This window comes from Leopardus geoffroyi, chromosome A1, assembly GCF_018350155.1.
Source record: "Leopardus geoffroyi isolate Oge1 chromosome A1, O.geoffroyi_Oge1_pat1.0, whole genome shotgun sequence".
Lineage (NCBI taxonomy): Eukaryota > Metazoa > Chordata > Mammalia > Carnivora > Felidae > Leopardus > Leopardus geoffroyi.
The window spans coordinates 169,672,467-169,688,163 of record NC_059326.1 but is presented as its reverse complement, the minus strand read 5'-3'; the positions used below and the strand labels follow the sequence as shown (position 1 = coordinate 169,688,163).

General features: G+C 37.2%; 1 protein-coding gene across 1 annotated transcript in view; it reads right to left on the bottom strand.

The window, feature by feature from the left end:
* MAN2A1 (mannosidase alpha class 2A member 1) overlaps nucleotides 1-15,697 on the bottom strand; it is a 167,300-nt gene that overhangs the window by 95,867 nt on the left and 55,736 nt on the right. Inside the window, exons 5-7 of the mRNA XM_045500567.1 lie at nucleotides 11,699-11,826; nucleotides 7,419-7,592; nucleotides 4,065-4,251 (exon numbers count right to left, since the gene is read on the bottom strand). Of these exons, the coding sequence (XP_045356523.1) occupies nucleotides 4,065-4,251; nucleotides 7,419-7,592; nucleotides 11,699-11,826 (489 nt within the window). The remainder of the gene's footprint in view (nucleotides 1-4,064; nucleotides 4,252-7,418; nucleotides 7,593-11,698; nucleotides 11,827-15,697) is intronic.

Below are 15,697 nucleotides of genomic sequence, written 5' to 3'. Positions count from 1 at the left end.
CTGTATCTGTCACAGTGTCCTTCTCAGTACTGATCAACAAATCAAGCTTAGGAATTGAATTAGCTTTTCTGGATTCTACCTCCCTCAGCTCTAACCACCCATGACTCAAAAGGATAGCTAAATACTAAATGTGCTGATGTGCTTTTTTTTATATTTCATATTCTAGTAATTCTGTAGGAAATCCTTTTGCCAAATGCTGAATTGGGGCAACATTTGAAGAAGACTACGAATAGAAGGTATTTAAGAGGAATGGCTTACCAAAATGAAATTAAACAAGCAGATGAACTCAGAGTAGTTCTCAATGTTGTAATGACACACTTAAGAAATTAGTGATAAATCACTAATATGCTTTTTACCCAATGTTCCAATTTTCATTTCAAGGGTTATTCAGAAGTAGGTTCTGATTCACAATATAAAAACTTACGAAAGAAACTCAAAGAACACCAATGATGAAAGAGGTATTTTATAGAAATAGTTAAAAAAAACATTTAACTAAATTTAGAATCTCATGATCTTTCTATAATGATAATCTCTGAAATTGCTTTGCAAATATTAAATTATTAGCAAAATTTCCTAACTTGGTGAGTAAAATATAACCATAATATTCTTACAAAACATAGTTTTCTGAGATTAGCATTCAGTGGAGTACTTAATTCTTACTAATAATTTACGAATATTCCACACTTACCAAAAACAATTTTAGATTTTTACTTATAATTAAAAAATACATGTACAATAAGATTAATCAAACAGAAAGACAAATAAAATCAAAATAAATAAGTGAAGAAAACCAAACATATAAATCACAGATTATAAGATATACTATGTGACAGAGCATCCATCAGATCCCCCAGGCAACCAGAATAAAAAAAAGTAAGTGATCATTTAAATGAATCCCAAGGTTTACTACTAGATATACCATATCTTGTGTATATACACATAAGACACATAACAGGAAAGAAATCACAAACATTAAACGTGCCTTTTCCATTTAGCATCTGTCCTCGCACCCAGGCTCCTGCTCAGAAGGTGTCAACACTGAGAAAGCCAAGGAACCAACCTATACTACCTGGTAGACAGTGGATATTTATTAAATACATGGTACACTACTGACAAATGAACCAATGGATTATCACTCTGAAGATGTACAGCAGCAATCTGCTCTTCATTTCTTTCACCAGATTCGAAATGTCAACTTAACTAGAACCAAGAAAAAAATTCCCTAGAACATCCTATCATTTGACATGTAAATCATCATCATATGTAAAATATTGTGCATGAGAACAAAACCTCAACTTGATAAAGAATGGTGTTTCTTTACTTGGGAAGTAGAGGAAACTGCTGAACTAATAAACAGTATCAAGTGTATCACCTGTAAACTACAGTTCAATTTCATTTCCTTTAGGTTATTAAAACCAAGCACCACTAATCTGGAAGGCCCGTGTTTGATCTTCATTCATCAAGAAGTAAAAAGGAAGGTGATGTCTGGATGTGAAGTAACCAGTAGAGTTAAGATTTCAAGACTTATAAGAAGTTTTTAAAAAAAAATCTACTTAAGTATTAGACTCTTTCATCTCTCTGCCCCCAGGTGTCCAGAAACCACTTGCAAAATCAGTGGAACTGACTGAGTGCAAAGTATGTTCCTGGGGGGCAATCTTTGAAGTGTCAGATGGGACACAGCCACAGGATTACACAAAATGGCTTTTTCCCCCCTAAAAATGCACTTTAAACAGATAGGAGGACCAAAAAAAAAAGAGGAGCCTCACAAGGCCTTTGGGTGCACTGAGAGTCCCCAACTGAAGCATCTGGCTGCCTTCAAAGAAATTCCCTATCTTTGATCTCCTGAGCTGAGGATACTCTCCCCACCCTTACCTTTTCTTTTTCACTGTACCTTTTGCTACCTTATACTGGATTACTCTCCCATGCCTAACTAACCTAATCCCAGAAAGCAGGCTATTCACTGTTCCTCAGGGATTTTCATTGCTGTAGGAACCAGGAAAATGAAACCAGGTTGATTACTAAACTTGGACACTTTAAAAAAAAAACAATTATAAATAGATTTTGCTAGAAGGGAACTATGGCTTCAAGAAGGCTGCCATGATAAAACACTTTTGTGTGTGCCACAGTGAGAAGCTCACAATGGAATATTTCATGGCCACAAGGACTCACTCAAGGTAGAGAGACCCAATCTCACCTTCCTCTTCCACACACAATTTTTAAAAAGCAATTTTTTAAAAAATAAATAGACTTGACAGTACCTAGTGCAAAGATCTTATTTTATTTAAAAGGCTTTATTGTTGTGCTCTGCAATCACCTGGGGTGATTATGCTGGCACTCTATTCTCATTTTGTTGGCCTGGAGACTTTTCAAAAGTTCCCTGGGTGATTTGGGTGGCCATGGTTGTTAAGTACTGACCTGCCTCACCCTTGCCCGTTTTAACCCTCCTGTGGATGGTAGGATGCCTCACTTCTTCTCAGCAAGCTGCGCTAGCATGGAGTTCCCTGAAACCAGCAAACTTATGACTGGCAAAAAAACTGCACGTAATTATTGTTATATAATCCATGTATTACAATTTGATGAGTTTAAAAAGATGTCTACACTTGTGTTACCATCATGTTACTGAAAAATTTTTTAAGGATGACATGTACAAGAACCTAGGCAGAGTAGGTTTGTGGAAACCTGAAATACTAGGGTCTTAAAACTACGGTTAAAGAATGTTCTGGTTTGTAGAGTTTATGGCTGTCATCATAGTTTAACTGTTTATAGTTTCCCATCTCACTCTCGAAAATTTCCTCATTTGCATAATAAATAACATGATGGATCAAAAAAATAAAATAAAAACCTATTTTACTTTTCTGGCATACATGAGTGGTTTACATTAAAACACAATGTTTTTTTTTTTAACGTTTTTTACTTTTTTTGAGAGAAAGAGACCGAGCACAACTGGAGGAGGGGCAAAGAGAAAGAGAGAGAGAGAGGGGGAGAGAGAGAAACAATCTGAAGCAGGATCCAGGCTCTGAGCTGTTAGCACAGAGCCTGACATGGGGCTTGAACCCATGAACCGTGAGATCATGACCTGAGCAGAAGTGAGATGCTTAACCGACTGGGCCACCCAGGCACCTCTATATTATAACACAATGTTTTATTTATTTTTTAATTTTTTAAAATATTTTTATTTTTGAGATAGAGAGAGACAGAGCGCAAGCGGGGGAGGGGCAGAGAGAGAGAGACACAGAATCTGAAGCAGATCCAGGCTCTGAGCTATCAGCACAGAGCCTGACGCGGGGCTCGAACTCACAGACTGTGAGATCATGACCTGAGCTGAAGTTGGACGCCTAACTGACTGAGCCACCCAGGTGCCCCACACAATGTTTTATTTAAATGCATTATACGGCAATAATTTTTAAGTGAAGAAATTAAGCTTCATAAGCACCCAAATTAGAAGTATAGGTAACTAGATAGAATGAGATGCTTCTATCATTAGAGTAATTTTCTTCTTCTTAAAAGAGTGATCCATTCCTTTGATTTTTATTTAGATAAATATGTTTAAATATAAATATTCCTAATTAAAATTTTCTATAAGCCAAAAATGTCAGAAAGATTGAAAGAGTGTATTCATCAGAGCTGGGCAGCATTTACTATTATTGAAATTGTTATTAAAGGAACAGATAATTACACTCTTTATGTGTTCCATTTCAATAAATGTGTTTTTGCAGTTGGGTTGCTTTTCTTACCAATTTATACGATAGAGACCAGAAGTTTTATTATCAACAAAAGTATATGAAATCAATCAAACATAGTAGATGGTTTTTATAATAAGGGCAAAGGAGATGGTAATAACCGAGTATTATAGGTTCTCCATTGTATACTGATCACCTATTGTTCATTTTCCATTAAATTTTAACACATAAAAGGCACAAAGCTCTGGCATTTTTAAGTCCCTTGAAATCTGGTTTGAATGAATACCTTGAACGTGGATAATGTTGGCTACTGAACCCTTTAGCAATGAGCAGCTGAGTTGCTACTTTGTTCGATGGTGTCTTGTGAAATGCACATTTTCATACCTCTTTTGGACATTTCCAGGATGTATTGTTTCTGGGGGGACTCCCCAGGGACAACCAAATCTGCCTCCAGGAAGCCGTTTAAAATCAAACTGGCAGCATATTTTAGGATCAGGTCCGCACGTATGAGGGATGTCATAGCTGTAGAAGGGCATCATGTGGCAAAAAATATCTGTGCCAGATCCCAGATCTAAAATAAAGAGCCAACAGACAAACCTGAATTTATAAATTCTGTTTTCCTATAACTGTTCAAAATGCCAGTACTTTCTACATACGTAATGCAAGTTTGACCCTAATCCACAACCTACTAAACTACCAGTACATAAGCTTCCATGACATTTAACAACCGCCAGGCTGAAGGAGGAGACTCACACCCCAGTCTCTACCTCCTCTATCTAAATTTAGCAGAGACCCATCATTAACCAGCATCCACTGACCTAGGAAGATACAAACCAAACCAAAGCCAAAGCCAAAGTTGTGACTGGCTCATCCAAAATTATGGCCATGTCCATCCCTGGCTGCCAGCTCCTGCCCACCCACATCAGTAATGGGAGACACTGAGAAAGACCATTACATTAGCCACAGAAGAAGGGTAAGAAGAGATGAAGAGAATAAAAGGAGAAAAGGAAAAGTAGGGAGGCTTGTGAGAATACTGGGTAAATTCCTATCGACTTCTTGCTGTGAGGAGAAGGAAGCGCCACCAGAAGAGTTCCGAGAGTCTCCCAGATGCTCACCAATAAAGAGCCAATGGTACTCTTCACCAAGAAGGCAGCACAGGACAAGTAAAAGTAATTTGCAAAACAAAACAAAAAAACAAAAAACCACCAAGAATAAAAATAAAGCAAACAAACAATATATATATATGTGTGTATATATGCATATATATACACATATATATACATATATATACACACATATATATACCCATATATATACATATACATATATATACATATACATATATATACATATACATATATATGTACATATATGTATATGTATATATATGTATATGTATATATATATATAGAAAGCAAGCACTAGTTCCTGATGCAGAATTGTTTTTATTTTGGGGCGCCTGGGTGGCGCAGTCGGTTAAGCGTCCGACTTCGGCCAGGTCACGATCTCGCGGTCCGTGAGTTCGAGCCCCGCGTCAGGCTCTGGGCTGATGGCTCAGAGCCTGGAGCCTGTTTCCGATTCTGTGCCTCCCTTTCTCTCTGCCCCTCCCCCGTTCATGCTCTGTCTCTCTCTGTCCCAAAAATAAAATAAACGTTGAAAAAAAAAAAATTTAAAAAAATATAAAAAAAAAAAAAGAATTGTTTTTATTTAAAACCTCAAAGCCACGAAGTCTTACCACTGCCCTTGAGAGGTCAGAAGCCTACCACCCAGTGAGTGCAGGATTTAACCAGGTGTTAAAAATGGTTATCTTTATAGATTCCTGACCTAGAAGTACCTCCCCGCCTTTACTGAAGTATGGATTTCTACTTTTCAGCAATGGGTATGTACTACTTTCATAATAAAGACAGTTACAACAAATAAAAAATTAAAAGCAACATGCACATTTTAAAAAGTGAAAATACCTGCTTCATTAAGAACCAGAACACACAAAGCAGCTCAACTGAATTCCAACATAATTTTGAAGTAACATCTTTAAATCTATCTGGTGAGCCTATAATACTCCGGTTCTATCTCATACTCCATTTAGTTAAAGTCATTACCAGTTCTCTCCCAAATTTCAAAGCTATTATAATCTGTACTTTTCTGTGCTGTAAGTTGTTTCACTGAATCAGATTCCAGTGTGACATCATGGATGCTGGTCACTAATACCTGCTCTCAACACAGAGGCTGTCACAATCCCAGACACTGATGGCACCTTCTCTTCCTTCTTCCTATAGATCGAAGACACACTCCACATCCCACTGCTTCACCTCACCCCATAATATTTAGCAACTCATTTTCACATTGCAGTTTATCTGCTGCATTTGATGTTGTCTTTTATCAAATTAAGACCGTAATTTCCTTATAGGCAAGGGAGTTTTCTGTGTTTTTTCCAAGCATGGTATTAAGTGCATAAAAGTACTTAGTAATTTCTTGCTGATTGGTATTTATGGACAATTTGAATATAGGCGACTGTTTAAGTAGGGCCTTTTCAAATTAACAATCTTTTTTTTTTTAATTAATATGCTCCTTTGCATTTGATCCAACTATACAGGGTATAACCCCCTACAAGTTCTTGTTTTCCCTCCAGGTTTTTATTTTCCAGGATAAAAAATGATACAGTTAATTTCTTTCCTTACTGAAAAAAACAGCAGTACATATAAGGGAGTTACTGTCTAGATTTACAAATGATTTTTTGAGAACACTCGGGAGAGAGCTAAATTACACAGGAAAGAAAATATGATGTAATACAGTAATTTCTGAACATTGTCTTAGCAACAAAATCCTTTTTGCAGATGAAATCTTAAGGAAAACTCAGTATCAGGATGGCAGTGAATACCAGAGAGGTAAAAGCCTGGGTTTGTGAACTACACAAAGACAGATTCAAACCTCACCTCTGTACCTACTTGCCCTTATGACTTTTGGCAAATGGCTTCACGTTCCTAGCATCCATTCCTTCACCATTTAAAAGGAATTATAAGAGAACTGAATTTAAAGGATAAAGATTCATTGAGAGAGTGGATATAAAGCATACAATACAATGCATGGCCCATAATAAAAACTCAATAAAGAAGAAATAATAAAGTATTCTGAATTAAATGGGTGTTGGGAAAGGCAAAAACATCTTAAGAAGCCTAAATCTTGTCTTCTCCTCAACCCCCCACCCCCAGCCAAGAGCTGCGAAAGTCTGACCTTGGAACACCTGTGCACCCACAGAATACAACGTGAGAACAGCAGTACAGATAACAGGAAGGCTGTTCTAGGAGGGCAGGATTAAGGTTTTAAAAGGCAATTCTTACTAGATGCAGAGACAGGAAAGACAGAAGAAGGAAACAGAGGCTGAACATGAAATAAATGACTGGATATAAGATATAACACATGTTCAACTTTGTATAAAACAGGTTCTTTTTAAAATAGAAAAAAAAAGCATTTACAAAAGACTAATTCCTTACATTTATTTACTTCCTTTAGGCGTAAAAAAGAATCCACAATGTTCTATAGATAAATATCTTCACCATTGCTTAAAAGAGTCTTAACACAAAAACTCTGGGGAATAAATTCTAAGAATCTGTGTCTTTAAGCAACCTAATTTTCAAGACTGACACTCTGAATAAAACCTGTAACAGCCTGAGTTCATAACCCTTATGAAATAACATCTAGGTCAAGGGAGACCTTCCACGTTCATCAAACCCTACATACCCCAATTCTGTCTCCAAAAAAATTCCAGCGTTTTATGCAATGCAAAATGTTTTTTAATTGAATAATGAACTCTCTGAATAAGCATGTGAGAAAATCCAGCCCGTTTAAGAAGATAAGCCATTGTTGGGGAATGTCCAAAAGGATCAATAGACCAACCAGACCGAGGTTTCACTCCTGTTGATAAAGAAAATAAGTGTTATTTTTTTAACTGACAATGACATGAAAAGAAGTCACATTACCGTCAGAGCCATCAGAGTTTTGTGGTATTCCAGGTCTGAGGACAAACGATCTGCCCAGCATTCATTCCCCTTTAGCAAACACTCCCAGCAGGGCTCCCAGAGGAAAGGATCCTGGCCCTGTCATGTCCTCCCAGGCAGGGGAATCGCACAGGTTAATCAACGAGCTGAAAGAAGCACTCTGCCATCTTTAATAGGTATTAGCAAGCTACTGGCATGCAGGGAAGCTGGAGAAACAAACAGGACCTAACCCCTGCCCTGCCCTGCCCTCTAAGACCTCACAGTCTTGTTTTGCTTTGAGTTGGACAACCCAGCAACTTGAGATGTTACAGAATAAAGAAAAGTACGCTAACTCATTTCAACTTGTACTCCTCAATCCCAAGTTAAGGAATTTGTAGGCCATCTTTCATACTTCACAACAGTTCTGTATCATCTTATTATGCAGTGGCAGAACTGGCCCAAATAACTGTTCCGTATTTCGTTAAATCTTAAGACATTTTGATGCTGGTGCTTTCTCTCCACCTAGAAAGGATCAATGGAATTTTTCACAATTGACTCACATCAATTATAAGAGCTATTGACTAAAGATATACCTCGATTTCTCCAAGGATACAATGTAAAAAATAAACATAATAAATGTAAAGACTGGATTAATGAAATATGATTATTTACCTGGCATTATACAAACCTCATCTTTTATTTATTCAGTACACTCAAAGAAAACTTCTACATACAACCTATATAAATCTACATAAGTAGTATTACCTTGTGCATTTTTTTTTTTTTACTCAAACACCAGTTTAGCACCTTCCATAAACTTAAGGCTATGAGAGGTTCTAGGGTTAAAACAGGAGTTAATCCTGATCCTAACAGCACAAAGTATCATGCAAATAGGTATAACACAGAGTAGCAGAAAAGAGAGGAGAGGGAAGAACTCTGGAGAACAATCCTGAAGATGAACAGAGATGAGAAGCCGGCAAAAGAGACTGATAAGAAAAAGTCAGAACTCTCAGAGGGCCAAGAGCATCTGTCAAAACTCAAAGAACTGCCCACGCATTTTTGCATTTCACATATGTAATTTACCTCTAAAAATTGTAAAGAAATCCTGAACCCTATTTAGTATTTTTGGGTTTTTTGTGGTGGTATGGGTTTAACAAATTCTGGAGCTGCTTTTCATGCATTCTGAGATTGAGCAAATTGAGACAAGGGAGCCAAGTTTCACACTGTTAAGAAAAGCAACTACAGAATATGTAAATGTGGGAGAGCAGGATGTACTTTGTGATCCTGAACTGAAACATGAGGTATCAGTACTAACTTACGGCTTTATAACACACACATGTGTGCGAGCCTGCACAAGAGGGCAAACATGACCTCTTTATAAAAGTCTGGATTTGTTTTATGCTACACTTTTACCTCAATTTGCTCCTTAACTCCTCCTAAAAAAATATGTGCTGTACCAAGGAAAACCTAGCAAAGTACTGGCATCCTTTATAGGTCTCTGCCTAGCTCTTACCTCCTTTCATGAAAAAGATTTTGTGCTATTAAAGTAACATTAAGATTGTCAAAATATATAAAAGTAAACACTGTTAGGAAAAATAACAGGAAAGCATCATTAAAAAGAGTAAGTACACCACTCAATTTCTGGCAAACCTAATAGACTTAAAAATTAGAACCTGAGTAATATGAATAATATAATTAATAAAACTGGATTATTTCAAGTACATTTAGTATTAAAACATAAGACAAGTCAGGGAACAATTATAAAAATGGGTATTTTGGGCAAAACACAATCTGAAAAACTCAAACTTAAAAAAAAGTTTCTAATGATCATATTAGTGTAATAAAGTTCATAAAAGCAGAAATTAACAACAAAAACCTAAACAATTTAAAAAAGCATTCCATGGCCAAATATAAAAATAAAGTATCCAAAATAACATGTTGTTCCAAACTGTTTAGAAAACAAAACAGAACATGAATTTACAAGATGCAGCCAAAGCCCACCAGAAGAAACTTCATATTCTCAAATGTATTCATTATCTAAATGTAAGAGCTAAAACCATAAAATTTCTAAGAAAAAAACCACAGAGTTCACGATCGTGGATTAGATAATGACTTCTTGGTTATGACATCAAAACACAAGTGACAAAAGAAAAAACAAACTGGACTTCATCAAAATCAAAACTTCTGTGCATCAAAGGACACCTTCATTGGGCACCTGGGTGGCTCAGTCGGTTAAGCAACTGACTTCAGCTCAGGTCATGATCTCACAGTTCGTGAGTTCACGCTTTGTGTTGGGCTCTGTACGGACAGCTCAGAGCCTGGAGCCTGCTTCAGATTCTGTGTCTCCCTCTCTCTCTGTGCACCCCCCCCCCATACTCACACTCTGTTTCTCTCTCCCTCTCTCTCTCTCTCAAAAATAAATAAATATTTTAAGAATATTAAGAAAAATTTAAAAAAAAGGACACCTTCATGAAACTCAAAACCCACAGAATGGAAAAAAAATATTTGCAAATCATTGTCTGACAAGAAACTTGTATGAAGAATATATAAAGAACTCTTACAAGTCAACAATAAAAAGACAAAGAACCCAATTGTAAAAATAGCAAATAATTTGAATAGACAATTTTCCAGACAAGATATACAAACAGCCAATACACACGTGAAAAAATGCTTAACATTATAGTCTTTAGGGAAATGCAAATCAAAGCCATAATGAGGTACCATTTCACACTCACTAGCATGGCTAAAATAAAAAAGACAGTAACAAATGCTGTTGCAGATGTGGAGAAATTAGAACCCTCCTACACTGCTGGTGAGAACGTAGAAGGGGGCAGTCATTTTGGAAACAATTAGGCAGCTCCTCAAAACGCTTAACACAGCACGCTGCCCAATGACCCAGCACTTCCATTCCTAGGTATGTACCCCAAAGAAATGAAAACATATGTCCTCACAAAAACTTACACAAGTGTGTATAGCAGCATTATTCACAGCAGCCAAAAGGGGAATAATCTAAATGTCCATCAACTGAAAAATGGAGAAACAAATGTGGTATTTCCAAACAACACACTATTCAGCTAAAACCCCTGCCACCCCCATTCATTCTTTATTTTTATTTTGGAAGAATTCAAACTTGAGAAAAGGTGTAGGAATCATATGAAGAACTCCGATAAAGTTTTCAACCAGATTTACCAATTATTAACACATAACAAGTTATAGTGAACATGTGATTTTATCAGTGCAGCATCCTCTTCCAGTAGTAACAGGATTCTTCTTTCGTGGACGACCCATTCACGTGGTTCAGGTGAGGCTTACCCTGACTTCAACAAACCCTTCCGCCCCATGACCATTTCCAAGAGCTGACTAGGCCTTGGTGATTTCAGCTCCTATACCTCTAGCCACAGAAACTGGCTCAGGGTTATGCACTTAATCCAAAGTGAGCCAATTAGTTAAGGTGTTAAGGAAAACTTCTCCTGGTTCAACTAGGAAGATGAGAGTCCTAGTTGCCTATGGCCATTTTACTCACCATGTGGAGAGAGCCAGGAGAAGATGAAAGCCAAGAAAAAATAAGCAGAACCAAAAGAGACAGTGCCTAGACAACAAAATTTGAGTCCCCTGGATCCAACCATACCTGAAGTTACTATATATATCTCTGTAATTCTCAATGACAAAACGAATACCTTCTTTTCATTCTTCTTTTGCTTTTTTTTTCTTAGGCAAGTAAATTAGACTTTTGCCTCTTCTAACTAATAGTTTTAACTAATATAAAACTAAAACCCCAGTGGGATATTATTAGAAAAAAACTACTCTAAAATTAATAAGAATAATACATAAAATAATAGATTACAAAGTAGATGACTGTAAAAGTGACCATATTACATTTATGTAACTTAGCTTATGATCAAATAAACATCATAAATTGATGAGGGATAAAAAATACTGGGAAAACTGGTTATTTAAAAAAAAATAAATAAAGCCACATCTCATGTTCCCCCAAATTAACTGCCCAAAGTTGTCCAAATGAAGGAGAAAGACATTAATACATACCTAGATTTTTTTCCAGCCACTGATGTCCTTCAATTAGTTGGTCAATTAAGGCAAAATAATGTGAAGCAGCTTCATCAGGCATAACCCAGCCACCTGTCACAATTTCAAACTGACCATTTTGTAGCAAACTGGAGAGAAAGTAATATAGGAGTTTACAATAACACACAAGAAAAGTTCAAATAAAAGATTTACAACAGCATAAACATTAGGGACAGCCCTTAAGTGTAACCAGTATTTATATCAGTTACTAAAAAAAGTTTTTTAAACCAGGGAATAAATTTCAAATTTGTCACCCTGGTGATAAAACATTCTTAGTAAAGTGTCTGTGGTGACACTCCCCCCCACCACTTCCACCCTAGGCAAAGCCACTGTAGGTCACTTTGGAAGTTCCTTTTCATAAAGTTATAATCTCCCGGACAACTTCAAAGATCCTGACGGAAACACATCTGACTTATTTCTGAATCTTGCAAAGCACCTAGCAAAGCGCTTTACTTGTGGTATATGCCGAATGAGGGTTTATTGAAGGACTGTCATTTTAAGCACTACATTTGTTTCAATACACCTATATTGAAAAAAATCAATATTTATTTTAGTCTTTCTGACACTGCTAAGTTAATCATGCAAACTACACAAAAGTAATAATAATAAAGGTAAAGCTAGTAAATATCACATGCTTCTGGGAATATAGAAAACATTATTAAGCACTTTGCTCCAAATTCAGCTAAAATGTTATCTGTATAGTTTATTTTACATTATTGAGTGAAAAGCTCTAACATTACCATTATCCGTCCATTGGGTACTCCTTTGCCATAATGCCATACAAGGTAACTAGATTCCCAGCCCTAGAGCAACTGAATTGTTACAAGATGATAGCTTCCTCCAAGGAAAAAAATGATAAATGACTAAAAATTTGAAGAAGTACCTGAAGAAGTACACAAGTTAAGAATTTAAGCAAACACCTTAAATGTCACAGACTTGTCAGTCTGCAGCACGATGGTTTGAAAAATAGTGTAAAATTTCAGAAAAAAGCAGCAGCTTTAATAAGGATACACATCACTGGATACCTACCACTAACAGTCAAGTACCAAGCCAAATTTAGTTGAAGCAGACCAGACATAAAAGATTAACATTTTCCTATAAAGCCTATAACAGAATCCACAGCATTAACACAACATCTGATTTATTCAAACATATGCATAATCGTATAATCAGTGACAGAGTGGATAATGGACACACTTTTTAAAACGGAATGAATGGGGGCGCCTTGGTGGCTCAGTCGCTTAAGTGTCCAACTACAGCTCAGGCGGTGGTCTCACAGCTCATGAATTCAAGCCCCACATCAGGCTCTCTGCTGTCAGTAAGGAGCCTGCTTCAGATCCTCTGTCTCCCTCTCTCTCTGCACCTCCCCACTCATGCTGTCAAAAATAAGTATTTTTTAAAAATAATAAAATAATTAGAATGAATGAATAATTCCTTGCATAAAGGTTAATCTGTATTGCCATGGGAATCACCAACTAACAATTCACATAAGAGTGTCTAAAAAAACCCAAATGTCCAGTCAAACCTCGGATTCTCATAGGCCCGAATCAAGAACTTATGGTACAGAAGCTGGAAATGAAAAAAAAAAAAAAAAAAAAAATGCATTTCTTTATGAATACAACTAAATCCAAGGCTCTTCTGACCTGCTTTTACTGTCAAACTACTTCCAGTCAGTTCTCTTTCTTATCTTCCTGGCGACTGCCCGATTTAGCCACACTCTGGAGGCTCTGGCCCAGACCCAGGCTCTTACATCTTTTGGCCAGTACTTGGAAGCCTGAGATGTCTGGACAGATTTGGGATTTAATCTCTGGCCATCAAATATAGAAGTGTGACTCCTTATCTCAGTATTCCAGTAAACAGATCTTTTGGAAAATTTCAGAAATAAATTGGCCAAACAAAGTCTTTGCTGCTTCTGAACAGAGAAGAGAAATTACAGATTAAAAAAACTAAAAGTTAAAATGAAAAAAAAAAAAAAAATCACTCCAATGATGGAACTTTTCATCTATATCAGTTTTGTTTTGCTACGTAATTCCTGTCCCATAGGCATGAATGGGCTCCAAGAAACAGCAAACTGAGCAAAGAATCACACCTACTATATACAGCAAGTAGTTTCTCAGGTCTCTTTGTAAACAATCTATCTCTTTCCCCTCCCCATGATGCCCAGATGCTACTATGATCATGTATTAATCATGTATGAAAGGTAACACAATGGTTACTTTTTTTTTTTTAATGTTTATTTTTGAGAGAGAGACACAGAGCATGAGCAGGGGAGGGGCAGAGAGAGGAGGAGACACAGAATTCGAAGCAGGCTCCAAGCTCTGAGCGGTCACCACAGAGCCTGATGTGGGGCTTGAACCCACAAACCATGAGATCATGACCTGAGCCAAGTCAGACACTTAACCGACTGAGCCTCCCCGGCGCCCCTGAACACAACGGTTACCTTAAAGACTGTCTTGTCACTACATTCTGGGAAGGCATGGAAAGCCTCCCATGCATTAAAATGTTTTCCAGAATATTCTCACCTACTTATTTTCTTCTCTCCTATTTTTCCCAGCCTGACTGGTCCCAGTGGTCCTCATGTCTCTGTTCAAATAAAACCTACCCAAAGAAGTCAGCCTGAGCACCTAACCTAAAAATACTCCCACCATACCACCACACTCCATCACACACCAGAATTACCTTGTTCGTTTCCATGTCTTCTCTCTCTCCCTCCTCAGCCCCACCCACCATCAGAACACAACATAGGCTCCCAGAGAGCATGAACCAGGATATGCTGTTTTGTTCACTTTTCCACGCCCAGCCCTGAGAAGCATGTTTGGCACATAAATAGGCACTCTGATAGTTGTGAGATGTAAGAGGGATGTGTAACGAGATTCTCAGCTCAGCTTTTTACAGAAAGCTTTACATTAGATGAAGCTCAGAGACATACACAAAATAAACCAGTCAGCACAGGGCCAGGTGGAAAGGAGTCTCGGAATAATCTAGGTATGAGGTGGTACGACCTAGAATATGAAAGTGGTAGGAAATATGGAAGAGGAGAGAGACAGGAGGCGTTTTCATGAAAAATCAGTGGGAATTAGGAAATCAAGGGTGATAGAAGAAAGGATTACAGCCCACATGGCTTGGGACTGTTAATTTCTGGTGTCTGATGGTGGGGCAGTGTTAAACACACAGTACAGTTGAGAAGAGAGGTCACTTTGTGATCATAAATGTAAATTTGGATAAGGCTGTTTGATATGACAGTGAGACATCTAAAAGGAGCTAACTGTAAAAGAAAAGTTAAGGAAAAGAGGCCGATATAAAAATTAAGCTTGAGGGGATTAAAACAAAGAGGAAACAAAGAAGGATAGGAAGTCAGGAGAAACAATCAAAAGGAGAGTCAAGGACCAAACAGAAGGGGGAAAAAAATAGAGGCAATAAGAAATGTTAAAGATAAAAAGAATCTGAAACATTCTAGAAAACAGTGATGAAGTAAAACCTGCCATTCTACTTGATAAAAGCCATTTTTATAGTTAAAAAGCTATCATGTAACTGTGGCTTACTCAAAAATAGACACTTTGGTGGGTCAGACTATAAAGCTATGAAATCTATTTTTACAGTATTTATACCATTGGGATGACTGTGGCTCAGTCAGTTAAGCGTCCCATTCTTGACTTTGGCGCAGGTCATGATCTCACGATTCAGTTTGTGAGATCAAGCTCCGGGTCAGGCTCTGTGCTGAGTGTGCAGCCTGCTTGGGATCTTCTCTCTCCCTCCACCTCTCCCCTGCTCATATTCGCACTCTCTCTCACTCTCAAAATAAATAAACATTAAAAAAATAAAATATTTATACTATTAAAATAGCAAATTAAATAAGTGGAAAAGAATGGGACATAGTTTCATTTATAAAAACTTCAAGCTTGTGGCTAGAACCCACAAACCAAGAGATCATGACCTGAGCCAAAACCAAGAGTCGATGCT